The sequence below is a fragment of the Capricornis sumatraensis genome, chromosome 19 (assembly GCF_032405125.1).
Source record: "Capricornis sumatraensis isolate serow.1 chromosome 19, serow.2, whole genome shotgun sequence".
NCBI classification, from domain to species: Eukaryota; Metazoa; Chordata; class Mammalia; order Artiodactyla; family Bovidae; genus Capricornis; species Capricornis sumatraensis.
The window spans coordinates 37,752,077-37,765,290 of NC_091087.1; the positions used below are offsets into that span (position 1 = coordinate 37,752,077).

The window sequence follows — 13,214 nt, forward strand, 5'->3', positions numbered from 1 at the left end:
CGACCCTGCCCTTTCCAGACCCCTGCATTTCACAGGGATTGAGCCACACCCCCTTAAGAAGCAAGGGCCATCTTGTCACCAGCAGGGTCTACCCCTGGAGTGAACCCCATGGACACATCCCTGGCCCCGGCTTCACCTGTCAAGTCCGTCTGTACCAGGAGTGGGGGGAGGAGCAGACAGGTCAGACCCACCGTTGTTGGCCCTTTCTTTCATCTTCTCCGTGCTCAGGGACGGGGCTGGGCTGGCTCCTTCCTCACTGGCAGTCCCAGGTGCTGGCTCTTGCTCTGTTGACACGCGGTCCTGCCACCCAGCAGCTGCCACACCAGCCCCTCCCTGCCTGCCACACCTCGTTCCACGGAGCCAGACTGTGGTGAATACACAGGGAGCAGATGGGCACGAGGTGTTTTCAAGTGTGTCCTGGGCCCTGGTGAGGGGTGCAGAGGCTGAAGGCCAGGGAGTGACCTGAATAGGCTCCGGCCCTCACCTCTGGCCGTGAACCTTGGGCTTGACCGTTTTATAGTCTGCTCACGAGTGCTGCTTCTGGAAGGGGCTTGTCCCCCTTCTCCACTCATTCTGTTCTGTGGCCCCGGGGACCCCTGCTCTGAGGAATGGCTTCCCAGGGCCTTCCACTACGGCACGCCCTTACAAGGGATGGGGAGCAGGGGCTAGCGCTGGTCCCAGTCCTGGCTGGGCCACTGCTGTTGTGCTCTGTGACCCCAGGAGCACCAAGCCTCGCTGAATCCGGGTCTCGGGAGGAGGCAAACTCCCCAGCTCCTCGCCTGCTCTGTCTGGGGATCTGTACTGGAGCTCCCTCACGCCGTCACACTGTGGCAAGATATTTGGTCTTAATCATTCTCGTGTGTTTTTCCGATGATGGGGGGTGAGGGAGTGGCGTCCCCAGCGGCAGCTGGGCCTGAGCTGTCAGCCTAGGGAGGCAAACAACCCGTGACTCAGGCAGGGCACGTCACCGCTGGTGGAAGGAGGGGTGCCTGCCGTCCGATGGTTTAGTGGCTGCTCTGGACACAGGGAACTCCGGCTCCTGGCTCCTGACCCCTGACCCACCCTGTGCGCCCAGCCCTCAACTGCAGCTTGGCCATGGCTTCAGGGCCTTCCAGGGCTGAAGGCATTCTGTCCCACCTGCTCACAGCAAACCAAAGGCAGGGATGCAAAAATACACAGTGGGAGGTCGAGAGCCATCCTCCCACCCCGCAACCCCACTTAAGCCCTGCCCCACCTTTCAAGCCTTTGGGGCTGAGTCCCTTCACAAGTGAATGTAACTGCATTTCAAGTCAGAATGTTATACAAATTAGTTTATTTTGCCTTTTAGTAGGACATTCCAAAATTTAACTGGAAGATAAGCACAGAAGCTGCTGGGACATGGAAGGAAAAGAGTCACTTGGCAATACCCCGAGTCCTCCACGGCTGGCATCCAGCCTCCCAGAACACAGGCAGGAAGGCAACGGCGTGCAAAGTGAGGAGTAGGGATTTGTGCAGTAATACAAACGTTTAGTTAACAACAGCGGACTGGCTATTTGCCTAGAGTACTTCCTATATCGATATAACATAGAAGCCAGAGCCGTTCCCAGCAATCAACAGTCCTGGCTGGTGTGGGACAGCTGTCAGCATGACTGCAAGTAGCCCCAAGGCTACCTGGGGTAAGAAGTGGGCCCACGTGTACACAGGGGAAGTCAGTGACGGTCAAGACTGGAGGTCAGAGAGGGTACAGACATGAACAGTGGCTCTGGAGGCTCAGGTTTACATACACACGAGAGACCATGTTATACAAAACAGATGTACACAATCTAGAAAACCTTGATAAAAACAGCCTATAAAAATATAAACTGTAGTGAAAATATACAAAAATATAAACAAATGTTCAACCCATAAAAAAAGAACTCACCAACATGAAAGCTGGCAGTTCCCACCTGGTGTGATAAGGGTGGCTCCCCTGGCCGTGGTGTGCGCGTCTGGGAAGCTGGCTGAAGGCTGCCCCGCCCCAGGCTGGGATGGAGGCAGCACCTGTCAGAAGGGGAGGATACGGAGCTACTCTTTCCTCCGCAGCACAAGAAGGGAAGCACTGGCTCGAAGTAGTGGGGACAGCCCCTAGAGTTGTGGAGAAGGAGTTGGCCCCATCCTGTCCCCAGTCTGGAATCGGGTCAGGCAATGCCTCTCCCACCTCTGCACACCTAGTGCTTTATTCCAGAAAGGAGAACTTCCAAGCAAGTGTTCCTGGCCCATTCCCTCCATGCCCTCTCTCTGCTCTCCCACACCCACTGCCTGGCCACTGACGGTGACAGCCTGGAAATACTAACACCCCACTGACCGCTCGGGGAACGGCCGACACCAGGGGCTTCAGCCACACACGGCAGGTGCCCGGGCCCAATTCAGGTGCTTGTAAGATAAGTCTTTTCAAGGCAGGGAGGACAAAACAAGCCTATTGCTGAAGTCAGCATGTTAGTCCCCAGGATGTGACAGTTCCAGGGGAAATCAACTTAGGGGAAACTAAAATCTCAAGGAAGCTGGCGCTGTCCAGCCCCATTCCTCCTGACATCCCCAGAGGCTGCCGGCCCCTAGGCTGGCGGCAGAGGCGGGAGGCGGTCTCCACCAGCCCCAGTGGTCCTGTGGGGGTCTGTGCAGAGCGAGGCTGCAGCCTCGCCTCAGAGTGAACCCACTCACAAGACGACTTCCCGGAGACGTCTGGCCTCAACTCCTGAAGACCAAAACAATAACAACATACATTTTGATACCTATATATGGAGGCCAGCTCCCTGGACACAGTGAAAAATCAAACCAACCAAAGCCAGAAAAATGGAACTTGGTCTAATCTGCTGAAACACTGTCCAGGCTACGAGACTGCTAGAACCCTGACAGCCAGAAAGGAAAAACTATGCTCATGAAAAAAAAGCACTTCTTCAAGTTACAGTGCTTCAACAATCTGAGTGTGTTAAATGTCCAGCAGGGGTCATTTCCAATTTTTTCCAGGTAGTGAAAAAAAAAAAAAAATCCACTAAAAACTTTTTCTTTCCTATTTGACTAATACTGTCCAGGAAAACAGCCTCACATCAGTACATCAGGGATGGTCCACAGAATGATGATGCAAAACTAATCTTCCTTGCACAGAGCCTCTTTCCGGGCCTTCAGAAAGGTCCTGCTCGAAGTATCCCAGAACTGCCTGGGCAGCCTGACACACTGGGGATGGTAGTGACCCCACAGGGGAGGACGGCTGCTGAGTACAGGATTTCTCAACGTGGCAGTGGGGACGGGACGCCCCTGGGAGGGCTCACCAAAGTTCTGACCTCAAGCGAAGGCACCTCAAGCCCTGGCAGCTGGCCTCCCACCACCCCAGCCCAGCACACTGGCTGTTCCCAAGGAAGCCACGGCTTCCAGCTGCCTGACAGCAATCACTCTGCAGCTGCACCGCCACCCTGAAAGCACTCCCGGAACAGCTCCCTGCATCCCCTCCACCAAGGCCAGCCCAGGGGTGGGCCTGCTCTGTAGGACGATGATCCGCGGTTTCCTTAGAATCCCATCCACACGTGTAGAATGAGCCCAGGGTCAACTCTCAGATGGAAAGAAAGCTTCTGCACAGATCCATCTGGAGTGATGTAGGCAGAGGAGCGAGTGTGGGGTGTCTGGAGAGCCAGGCCTTCCATCAGCAGGTTGGGAGTTACTGTCTGAAAGGCTGTGTGTTAAAGGGCAGAAGCTATTCCAGAAGTGGGGCAGGGCCAGCTCCTTGAAGCCATCAGCATGAGGTCTGTGGGCTTTCCATAGGCCATTTCTGAACAAGGGATGTGCTTGCTTTCCTAAGAAAATCCCTTCTTTCACACGAGCCTTATGTCACCCAAAGCAGTCAGACCCTGGCCCAGGAGTGTGTGAGGCGTGGTGGGCGTCCTCCATGGCTACCGTTCAAAACAGTGCCTACGAGCACCCACTATGTACAGGAGCGACCACAGGGCAGACGGCCCATGGAAGGTTTCCTAAGGGCAGAGACATCAACACAGCTGACAGATACTGTAAACAGGCTCTTGAAACTAGCTAGCTCTAAGCCCGGTGAGGTACCAATCAGGCGGAAAGCATGATGGGACAGGAGCAGCATCTGCCGTGGCATGCAGACGGCTGTAAACAGAGGAGACCCGAGCGGAAACGAGAAAGTGCAGTGTGGCTTTGGACGTCTGCCCAGCAGACTTCCAGAGACCCCGGATGTTACATTCTGGATGTGGAACGAGCGCAGGCGTCTCTGCACTTCACCCTTTGGCACACTTTGGTTGCAAGGAGAGCAGCGTCCTGGGCAGGGGTGTGGGGCAGCACTCAGGTGTCCTCTTCCTCGTCACTGACCAGCTCGCCTTTGTCCGGGCTGGTGTCCCGTTCGCGCAGGAAGTCCTCCCGGATGGCCTCCAGCTCCGTCAGCTCCAGCCGGACCTTCTCCAAGTGGTAGGCCCGCCGGTTCCGGATCTGCCGCAGGGGGAATGGGTTCAGGTCCCCAAAGGAGATCCCGATCAGCTTCCTAGTGGAACACAGCAGAGACAGAGCATCGGGGGGGTCAGGCGATAGCTCAGCCTGGCCTGGGTGCCCAGGGGCATGGGGAGACGGACCCCAGACACCGTGCAGAGGGCCTGACGTGGGTGTGTCATTCGGAGGCCAGTACGCACACAGAGGCCGCAGGGCACACCCCAGATGACGGCCTGGAACCAGTTCCACCACACACTCCCTGCATGACATGGAACATGGGAAGCTCCCTTTTCAGCCCCCATTCCTCATCTGTACACTGAGGTGACAGCAGTGCCACCTCCCACATGGGTTTACTCGAGTCGCCACCGGGGGCCATCAGGACTTGCTCAGCGGTGGTGGGCCTCTGCGTCCTCAGAACCGGCATGAGGCCTGGTGTGGGGCGCCCTCAGGAAAGCGCAGCTGGATCGACTGACGGGGTGAACCAACGCACAGATGCCCCAGTGAACCTGGGGACAACTGTCAGGCCAAGTCAGTGGTGTGACAGGTATTAAGATGAAGCGTACGGAGAAGTGTGCAGTTCATATGTTTCATACTATGCCCAGGTCTAGGCACCCACCACAGTAAACATTTAAAAATCATGGGTTTTGCCCCTTACCACTGGCCAGCAGTTTAGTAAAAATGGAACTAGAATGTGCCCAAGGCCTGGCTATGGACCTCTGACACCAACCATGCCACGTCTCTGCAGTTGTCACAGAGCCGGTTCCTCCAGCCCTCAGCCCCTGCCCCGCTCCTGCAGGCCCCAGCAGCAGGGACCAAAGGCCTGACACTCTTACAGACCCTAGGAGAGGCTGTGATGAAACAGAAATGTCACTGGACTTCCCCCAGCTTCCTCCCCGTTTACTCCTGCTACTCCTCAGTCACGTGGGCCATTTTACTATAAGGTGTACACAGGTAAGAAGACACACGCCCTTAGCATCCCCCCCTCTGAACACCCACTTCTTAGACATGCCTCACACCAAGCCAGATGACGCTCCTGCCAGAAGGTAAAGGGTCAGAAAGCCTGGCTCTCAGAGCTGAGCTCCCCAGAGCGTGTTCCAGAGCCAGTGAGCAGGATTGGCCTGAGCACAGCCACAGCTCAGTGCGGCTCTCGGTGAGACAAGACGCTGGCCGGGAACGGGGAACCAGACCTGCAGGGCCAGCCCCTTTCCTCTGACAGCTGTCAGTCATGGGTTCCATATACCTGGCATCGAGGTGTCCAGGCCCTTCCTTGCTACAGAAAAACCAAATTAGACTGATACTGTCCGGTGCCTCCACCAGGCCGTCACTGCTGCCCATTAACGCAGCCTGCGGCAGCATGGAAACCACACCCCATTCTGCCTGGGGCCTGGAAGGTCTAATCGAGAGGTGAGAAATGCCCTGTGTCAGCTAAGTTCAGAAGACGATACTTTGCACGTGAGAGGTCCCCAAGAGTCCTGACTCAGAGACTGGTCTAATTTTGTTTTACCCACCTCTCCTGACCACATCTGACTGGGAATTCCCTGCCTCCTCCTCTGTGGAACCAGTGTACTGCACAGTTGCTGTTCCTTGGAACCACTGATCTGGGGAGCTTATTGAGCACTGGGGCCCTACTACAGAGGTGGGGCCCCACCACTGCAGGCATCTGCAGTCCTGCAACACCCCCGCGGTGGTCCTGCGGCAGCCAGGACTCTGGGTCCAGGGGACCTTGACTTCCTGCAGTCACTCACCAGGTGGCGCTGCAGGAGCACACACGACAGACCATGGCCCCGTTCCGCCTGTGTCTCTGCCACCCTGCAGGGCATCACCCACAACCCACACCAAACTGTCCCGGGCTGGAGCAGGATGCCCTCCACAGGCATTAGCTCTCGGAGTGAAGTTCACCTCACACCATTCTCGTTGTCTTGACCGGATGTGGGATTAACGAATACTCCCAAGGTGCACCCCAGGACAGGCGTTCTCGGATATCCTATTGTTGATACGGCAATAAGCCTGAAAAAATTCTGAAAACCCACTTCCCAAGCGAAAGATCCTAACAGTAGTGGTGACATGTAAGGATGCCAGGCATGGCCCCAGCCAGTATCTTCTCCCAACATCTACCTCCCTGGTCCCCTTGCCTCACTCAAGAGAACCACAGGGGAGAATGGCCCTCAGGCCCCTCTCTCTGGCTCCACCCAGCCCCTGTCCCAGGACCCCTCAGTGCTGGTGCCCTGCAGCTCCTCCTGGCTGATGCTGCCCAACCACTTCTCATGACACTGGCCGAGAAGAGAAGCCGCCTTCTCTTGTTGTGAGCATCAGGAGGGGCAACTGGTGTTTGTCAAGGAGGTGGTCACCCATCAGTGGGTCAGAGTCAGTCTAGTGAGTCATGACGAGCATTTTAAATGTGGAGACAAGTGTGATTAGAAAATAGCAGAGGGCACAGCACAGGTCTGTATCGAGCATTGGGACTATTTCAACAAACTCTCCTGTTCCAGTAGCAGACTCTTCAGTACATGCGTCCCAGGTTGTGAGAGAAAACGTTCTTCTTATGGGTGGCAGTCAACAGAGCTGGAAGAACATTAATACGCTCCAAATGTTTGTCAGTGAAAGGACTCCTGTGGTTTCCATGAGGCCACGAGTCTGCTACAGGGATCCACCCCCATATAGGGAAGGTGGCTCCCAGCACCTCAGTGCAGTGAGCATTAACGGGGACTCAGTGGTTCACAGGACGTGCACCCCACTTGCCTAACCAACAGCAGGTCCACAGAAACCCTCTGGCGAACACACCTGGGCTGCCAGGGCCAGCAGCAGCTGTGAACTGTGGTTCAGGGGACCACGAGGGTGGCCCAGGCAGGCCCCCTATGTTTGTGGAGCGACGGGGATGTCTGACCACTCGCTGCCCAGGCCAGAAAGCCAGGGCCCTTCCAAGTTCAAATTCCCTCTCCACTCCTTTCAAGCTGCCCACTCTGCTCTGCCTCTGGGGGCACCTCGCTCCAGGCTACCACTTCTCTCACCTGGAGCCTGGGCCTCCTGCAGCCAGTCCTGCTCCAACCAGATATGCCTTGCTCATGTCCAACCTGCAGGGACTTCCCAACACTCAGGATGAAGCAGCCTCCTGGGCAGAGTCTACAAAGGCCTTAACCACCCCACTCTGCTCAGGCCTGGCCTCGATCCTGCCGTGCCAGCCCCACCCTGGCCGAGCCTCTGGGGCAGCTCCCTAAACATGCTGTGCCGTCACGCCCTGCACATAGGTCCTGGGTGCCCTCTGCCCAGCGGGCCCAGGCCCTGCCCCAACCAAGCCCAGTTACCTGGGTTCCCTTCACCACAACTCTGAGAAAACCCTGCTGGAACAGCCTCACGAGCTCTCCGAGGACAGGACCTGCTTCTCACCCACCACCCTCTGTGCCTAGCAGAGGGCCTGCTACGTGGCAGATACTCAGTAAGTGCTCGTGAGACAAGGATGGATGTGCTTTGGTTGCTAGGATTGATGTGCATTGGATCAAGGATAAAAGCTCAAGGGCCCTGCTCTCCCGGATGTCTGGGGGTCCCCCGAGGACTCACCTAGCATCCAGGATAGTGCGTGTGAAGTAACGGAGGTACTTGAATATGGACATTGAATCCTGAAGTTTCAGGATCTCCTCTTCCTTGTATTTAAAAAGTGCCAGGGCAAAGCGGAAGATAACCTGCAGAAGGACAGGGAATCTGTGAGGAGAGAAGCACCAAGCTCCAGGCGCTAGCTCCAGGGTGGGAGACCTGCCGGGGCCCTGGGAGCATGGCCTGCACGGGGGCCCTGGGGCAGACACGACCTCAGGTGCCTTTCTCAACAGAAAACCGCTTTCAACTCTCTGGTGGCGTGCAGCAACACTTCAGCCCAAACCAAGAATTTTCTTAAGGAGTAGAATCTTTGTGGACTCCTCCATATTCAGCTCACAGTTCTAGTCCATAAGCTATACAGGACTAGGCATACATGTTGAATTAATCAAAACCAGGGTCCTCTGATTCTCAGGGCTTCCCTGGTGGCTCAGAGGTTAAAGCATCTGCCTCGAATGCAGGAAACCCAGGTTCGATCCCTGGGTCGGGAAGATCCCCTGGAGAAGGAAATGGCAACCCACTCTAGTACTGTTGCCTGGAGAATCCCATGGACAGAGGAGCTTGGTAGGCTACAATCCACAGGGTCACAAAGAGTCGGACATGACTGAGTGACTTCACTTTCACTTTCACTCTGATTCTCAAACTCTTAGAAAGCTCCGCCTCCAGAGGTAGTTTTTATTTTACCTACTAAAATTAGGATCTGAATTACTGACTTCTGACTATGGGGAAAGAAAATTTAAAAAAAAATTTTTTTTTTCTGATTTGACTCTGGGTCACTGTGTTGAGGCCAGAGAAATGGACTCTGGGTGCTCCTGCAAGTTCTAGCAGCTCTGGAACAAATTACCTCACCCACATCTAAGGGTGCTGGCTGGTCTGCAACAATGTGAATTTTCTCTTATTCAGAAAACAATACTTACAGAGTTTAAATAGTGATCCTTCTCTTAGCATCCCTACCTGTGGCCCAGTGGGAAACACTGTTTAAGCCCTGGTTGAGAACTCTTAATACTGACTGAATTTAAAAGGTGATGATGTACTATGCTGGACACAGTATGGGATTAATATACACACTCAAACTTTGCTGGTGGGAGCAGAAATTGGCAAGGCCCTTCTGCAGGCAATTTTGGCATTCTCGATGAAAACTACAGGGTCTTTTGATTCTGTATTTACCCTGGACCCAGCACATCCCCTTCCAGAACTAACCCTATGGATGCACTTGTACCTATAGAGAGACGGTGAGACAGAGTCACTGTAGCGCAGTCTGAAACAGCAGGAGACTGGAAACAAGGTGAATGTCCATTATCAAGAGACTATTTGATAAATTTCTGGTTTATCTGGAGAAGGGGATACTATGCAGAGTTAAAAAAAAAAAAAAAAGCCAGATCTATATACCCTGATACGGAACTATCTCCAATAAATAATAAGTTGAAAAATCATGTTTTAGATATATATCAAATACCCTGAAAAAGAGATACAGCACATTGAGAAAACAGTTAGGAGACTGGGAATCTCCCTTCTGCTGCACAATCTGAGTTATACGAGTTGAGTTTAACATGCATTAGTTGTTCACAAACTGATTTTTTTTTTTAAAGCATACACAGACTGGGTGGGAGGCCTGTGAGCAGGAGGGCTCTGAAACTGGACCCCTGAGTCTGCCCTGATCATCTGCTCACTCTGGGCCTCTACCTCCTCATCCATACAATGGGATAATACTGCCAGCTGTTTGACAGAGGCTGAGGCTCAGATTGCAAACCATCGAAGCCCCTGTGCCTGGCACAGGGTTTGGCACAGACTCGTTTCTGATGAACAAGCAACTGACTGCAGTCTCCTGCAACCCCTCCGGTGGCCCCCAGTGCTGGATCACTCTGCCCCTTGGTAACCGTCGCATGTCCCAGCTAAGCCAACCACTCTGCTGCCTCTGCCACTGCCCATGGAATCATCCAGGGAGCAGACCCACCTTTGGTCCCTCATACAGGAAAGAGTCCCATATTTTAAAGAGAATGTCGCTGACGACGCTATCCACAAACACCACCAGGAACCAGTTGAATGTAATTAGGGTGTAGTCGACTTTGTACTGTTCAAAGTGGGCATGCAGTCGAGGCAGCTTCTCGCTCATGAGGTCTCTGAACACCCGCTGGTCCACCTGGAGAGGGAGCAAAGGAGAGAAGTGTATGGGGGCTGCCATAGCACAGAGTGGGTCATCCAGGGCCCTGGTGGGCTGCAGGCCCATCACAACGCACAGCGGCGCAGCCATTCCAAATGTGTGGAAGGCTCACCCCAGAGCGGAGGGCTCTGTGCCCCAGAAGCAGCTGACTGCACACAGAGGGCGCTCACCAAGCGCCCGCTGACTGTCATCCTTTCTCCAGGGCAGGGGGCTGGGTGTGATGGCCTGAAGCCACTCGTACACTCAAAATGCCCCATGAAAACACCTGTTGCAGAGCCGGTGGAGCAGTCAGCCTTGCTAATCTGTATGCAAGTACAGAGGGTGCGGCTACACAGGGCCACAAACCTGAGTCCCTGGCCCAAGAGGAAGTGTGGCATCACCACATCCATTCACCAAGAATTTACTAGCTGGGTAGGGCAGTGAGGGAGCCAGGACTCGAGTCAGCAGCACCTGAGCTTGGCTCTCAGCTCTACTATTGACTCCAGGGTGGCCTTTGGCACACTGTTCTGGAGAGCTCTGTTTCTCATCTGGAAAATAGTAGGTCTCTTTCTCCCAGGGCTTCTGTGAAGACTATAAGAGACTCAGGTAAATACCTATCAACATAGGTGGCTGCTATCTCTTTATGCTCTGTGTCAAGCAGGGGCCAGTGCTGGGCTGAGGCTTGAATCGGGTTCAGCCCTGACCTCTAGGAGCTAAAAGATGAGTGAGGAAGGGGACGTATAGACTGTTATACCAGCCGTGGCAGGCTTGGTAAAGATGTGTTTGCAGAGCATTACGGAGCCCCTTCAGGTCCCAGCCAAGTCTTGGGAGATCAGCCCCACAGTGGGGAGCACAGGACTATGGGCAGAGTGGTGTGAGGGAGGCAGCCCGGCCTGGCAGAGGCACCATGCCCCTGAGGGTCAGACTTCATCTACAGGCCAGGGGCTTTTCCAGCCTTTGTCTGTGACTCACAAGAAAACATACATCAACATCGCCCAGCCTGCACTGAACAGAAACAAATCTTTCACAAGCATTACTTAACTTCACACAGTAGGACACACTTTGATGCCTCAATTCTAGTCTCTTCAACTTAATGTGATGAAAAACGCTACTGCCGAACCCCTATACTGATTACTCATGTTTGAAAACTGCAGCAGGCAATGAAGGAAGAAGCATCAAGAGGCTTTGGGCAGGAGAGCGATGGGGCTGGATGTGTGCTTTAGGTCTGTCTCTCCACCTGCAACAGGGGCCGAGCTAAAGGGGAGACCCATGGAGGCCCCTGCACCCAGAGCAGAGGGGATGAAAATCTGAGCCAAGGAGAGGTGGTAGGGGGAGAGGAGCATCTAGATCGGAACCACATGGAGGCAACGTCTGCAAACCATGCAGACCCTCTGCCATCAGAGATGAGGAGGAGGGGTGCTCGGAACACACAGGCCTCCAGAGGGGCGTGGAGAGGGCAGAGGATCCGTGAGGCCGGATCACAGGAATGAGGGCCGGGAGACTGAGACATACTGATGCCCGCGGGGGATCTCGAGCAGGACAACTGCAGCTCAACAGAGACCCGGGCCGAGGCTCCAGGGCCTGGGTCCAGTGAGGTCACCACTCTTCCAGCGAGCAGCGAAGCATCAAAGAAGAAAGAGCCCCACGCAAGAGAGCGAGCCGCCGTGCACAGCGGGCCACAACCAGGCTACCCAGGAGCAGCGCAGCCGCGCAGGAAACGTCGGCCTCGTCAGCGTGCCCTGAGCGGCACACTGAGATGGGAGAGGGAACTGGAGCGACTGCCTGGGAGAGCAGTCCAGCAACGCCCAGGAGACAGGAAGACACCCTGCAGCAAGCCTGCTCCCAGGAACGGATCCCGGAAAGCCTGCTAGGCTTTCACCCGCATTATCAGTCAAGCTACGGTAGAAGGTGTGTGAATTCTTGGGATGACTGAGATGCTAAAACAACTAGCAACAATCTAGATAAATGTTGAAATGACATTTTAAAATATCCTTTTTTAAGGAGAATCTAAAACTTTGAAAAACTCAATTGTTTACCCTTATGGGAAGGTTTTTTTTTTTCTTTTTAAATATAGAAGTCATAATAGTAAAAAAAAGAAATTTTTTTTTTTAAAGAATGTTACACAGGTTAAGTATCACTGGTTGAAATGTAAAAATTTAAAAGGCAAAGTAACTTATAAAACATTATTTTTTACAGAAATGATTCTAAAGCATTGTAAAGTCACCTTAGGGTGCACAAAGGATAAAATGCAGGAATCATGGTTGGAAACATACATTTTTGTCCAGTTTGCTTTCTGGCTAGAAGAGACAAAATTTCAAAGACCTAAATTAGCTGAAATAAATCATAATTAATTTTTCTTAGAAGACTTAAACAAAAACACATAAGAAGTTATAAAACCATCTCATGGTATGCAAAAAGTATCACCCTCTCACCTCCTCACCTCTATCTATTCTCCACTGCTGTAAGATTCTGACAGGTGGACCAGCTACTGAAAGGCAAGTTGTCAAAACATCTTACGGGAGCATGCGCGAGAGCCACGGCAAGCCATACCTGGGCATCCTTCCTCTTGGGTCAGTTTCTGTGGAAGCCCAGACCCTCCCACAGGGAAGGTCAGCATCACTCACTAGTGCTGGTGCTTCTGCTGGTACTATTCCACCCCTCAGCATATGAACAGCCACCACCCATGTGCACGCACCTCACACTTGGCGCTGGCCAGCGCTGGCGACGAGAAACAACAGGAGCAGGTGCTGCCTCTGCATGCAAACTAAGTCGCTCAGCTGTGTCTGACTCTGTGACCCCATGGACTGTAGCCCGCCAGGCTCCTCTGTCCTTGGGATTCTCCAGGCAAGAATACGGAGTGGGTTGCAGTGCCCCCTCCAGGGGAGCTTCCTGACCCAGGGGTCACACCTGCGTCTCTTACATCTCTTGCATTGGCAGGTGGGTTCTTTACCACCAGCGCCATTAGCATGCACGCACTCTGCCTTTAGAGGCTGTAAACAGCCAAGGAAGACAACAGCTGACTATTGGGCCAAGTGATGGT

The 13,214-nt window shown here is 53.8% G+C and overlaps 1 protein-coding gene and 1 non-coding gene across 3 annotated transcripts in view; one reads left to right on the forward strand and one right to left on the reverse strand.

The window, feature by feature from the left end:
- Positions 1-1,394: 1,394 nt before the first annotated feature.
- The window catches only part of TBC1D2B (TBC1 domain family member 2B), an 89,474-nt gene continuing 77,654 nt past the window's right edge, over positions 1,395-13,214 (reverse strand). The window contains exons 11-13 of one of the 2 annotated variants that reach the window (XM_068990918.1): positions 9,989-10,174; positions 8,005-8,126; positions 1,395-4,504 (exon numbers count right to left, since the gene is read on the reverse strand). In XM_068990918.1, coding sequence (XP_068847019.1) covers positions 4,309-4,504; positions 8,005-8,126; positions 9,989-10,174 — 504 coding nt within the window. In that variant the 3' untranslated portion in view covers positions 1,395-4,308. The remainder of the gene's footprint in view (positions 4,505-8,004; positions 8,127-9,988; positions 10,175-13,214) is intronic. The other variant, XM_068990919.1, reaches the window with a different exon arrangement.
- Positions 8,454-8,525, forward strand: TRNAS-CGA (transfer RNA serine (anticodon CGA)). The gene has a single exon. It is a non-coding gene; the product is annotated as a tRNA-Ser (tRNA).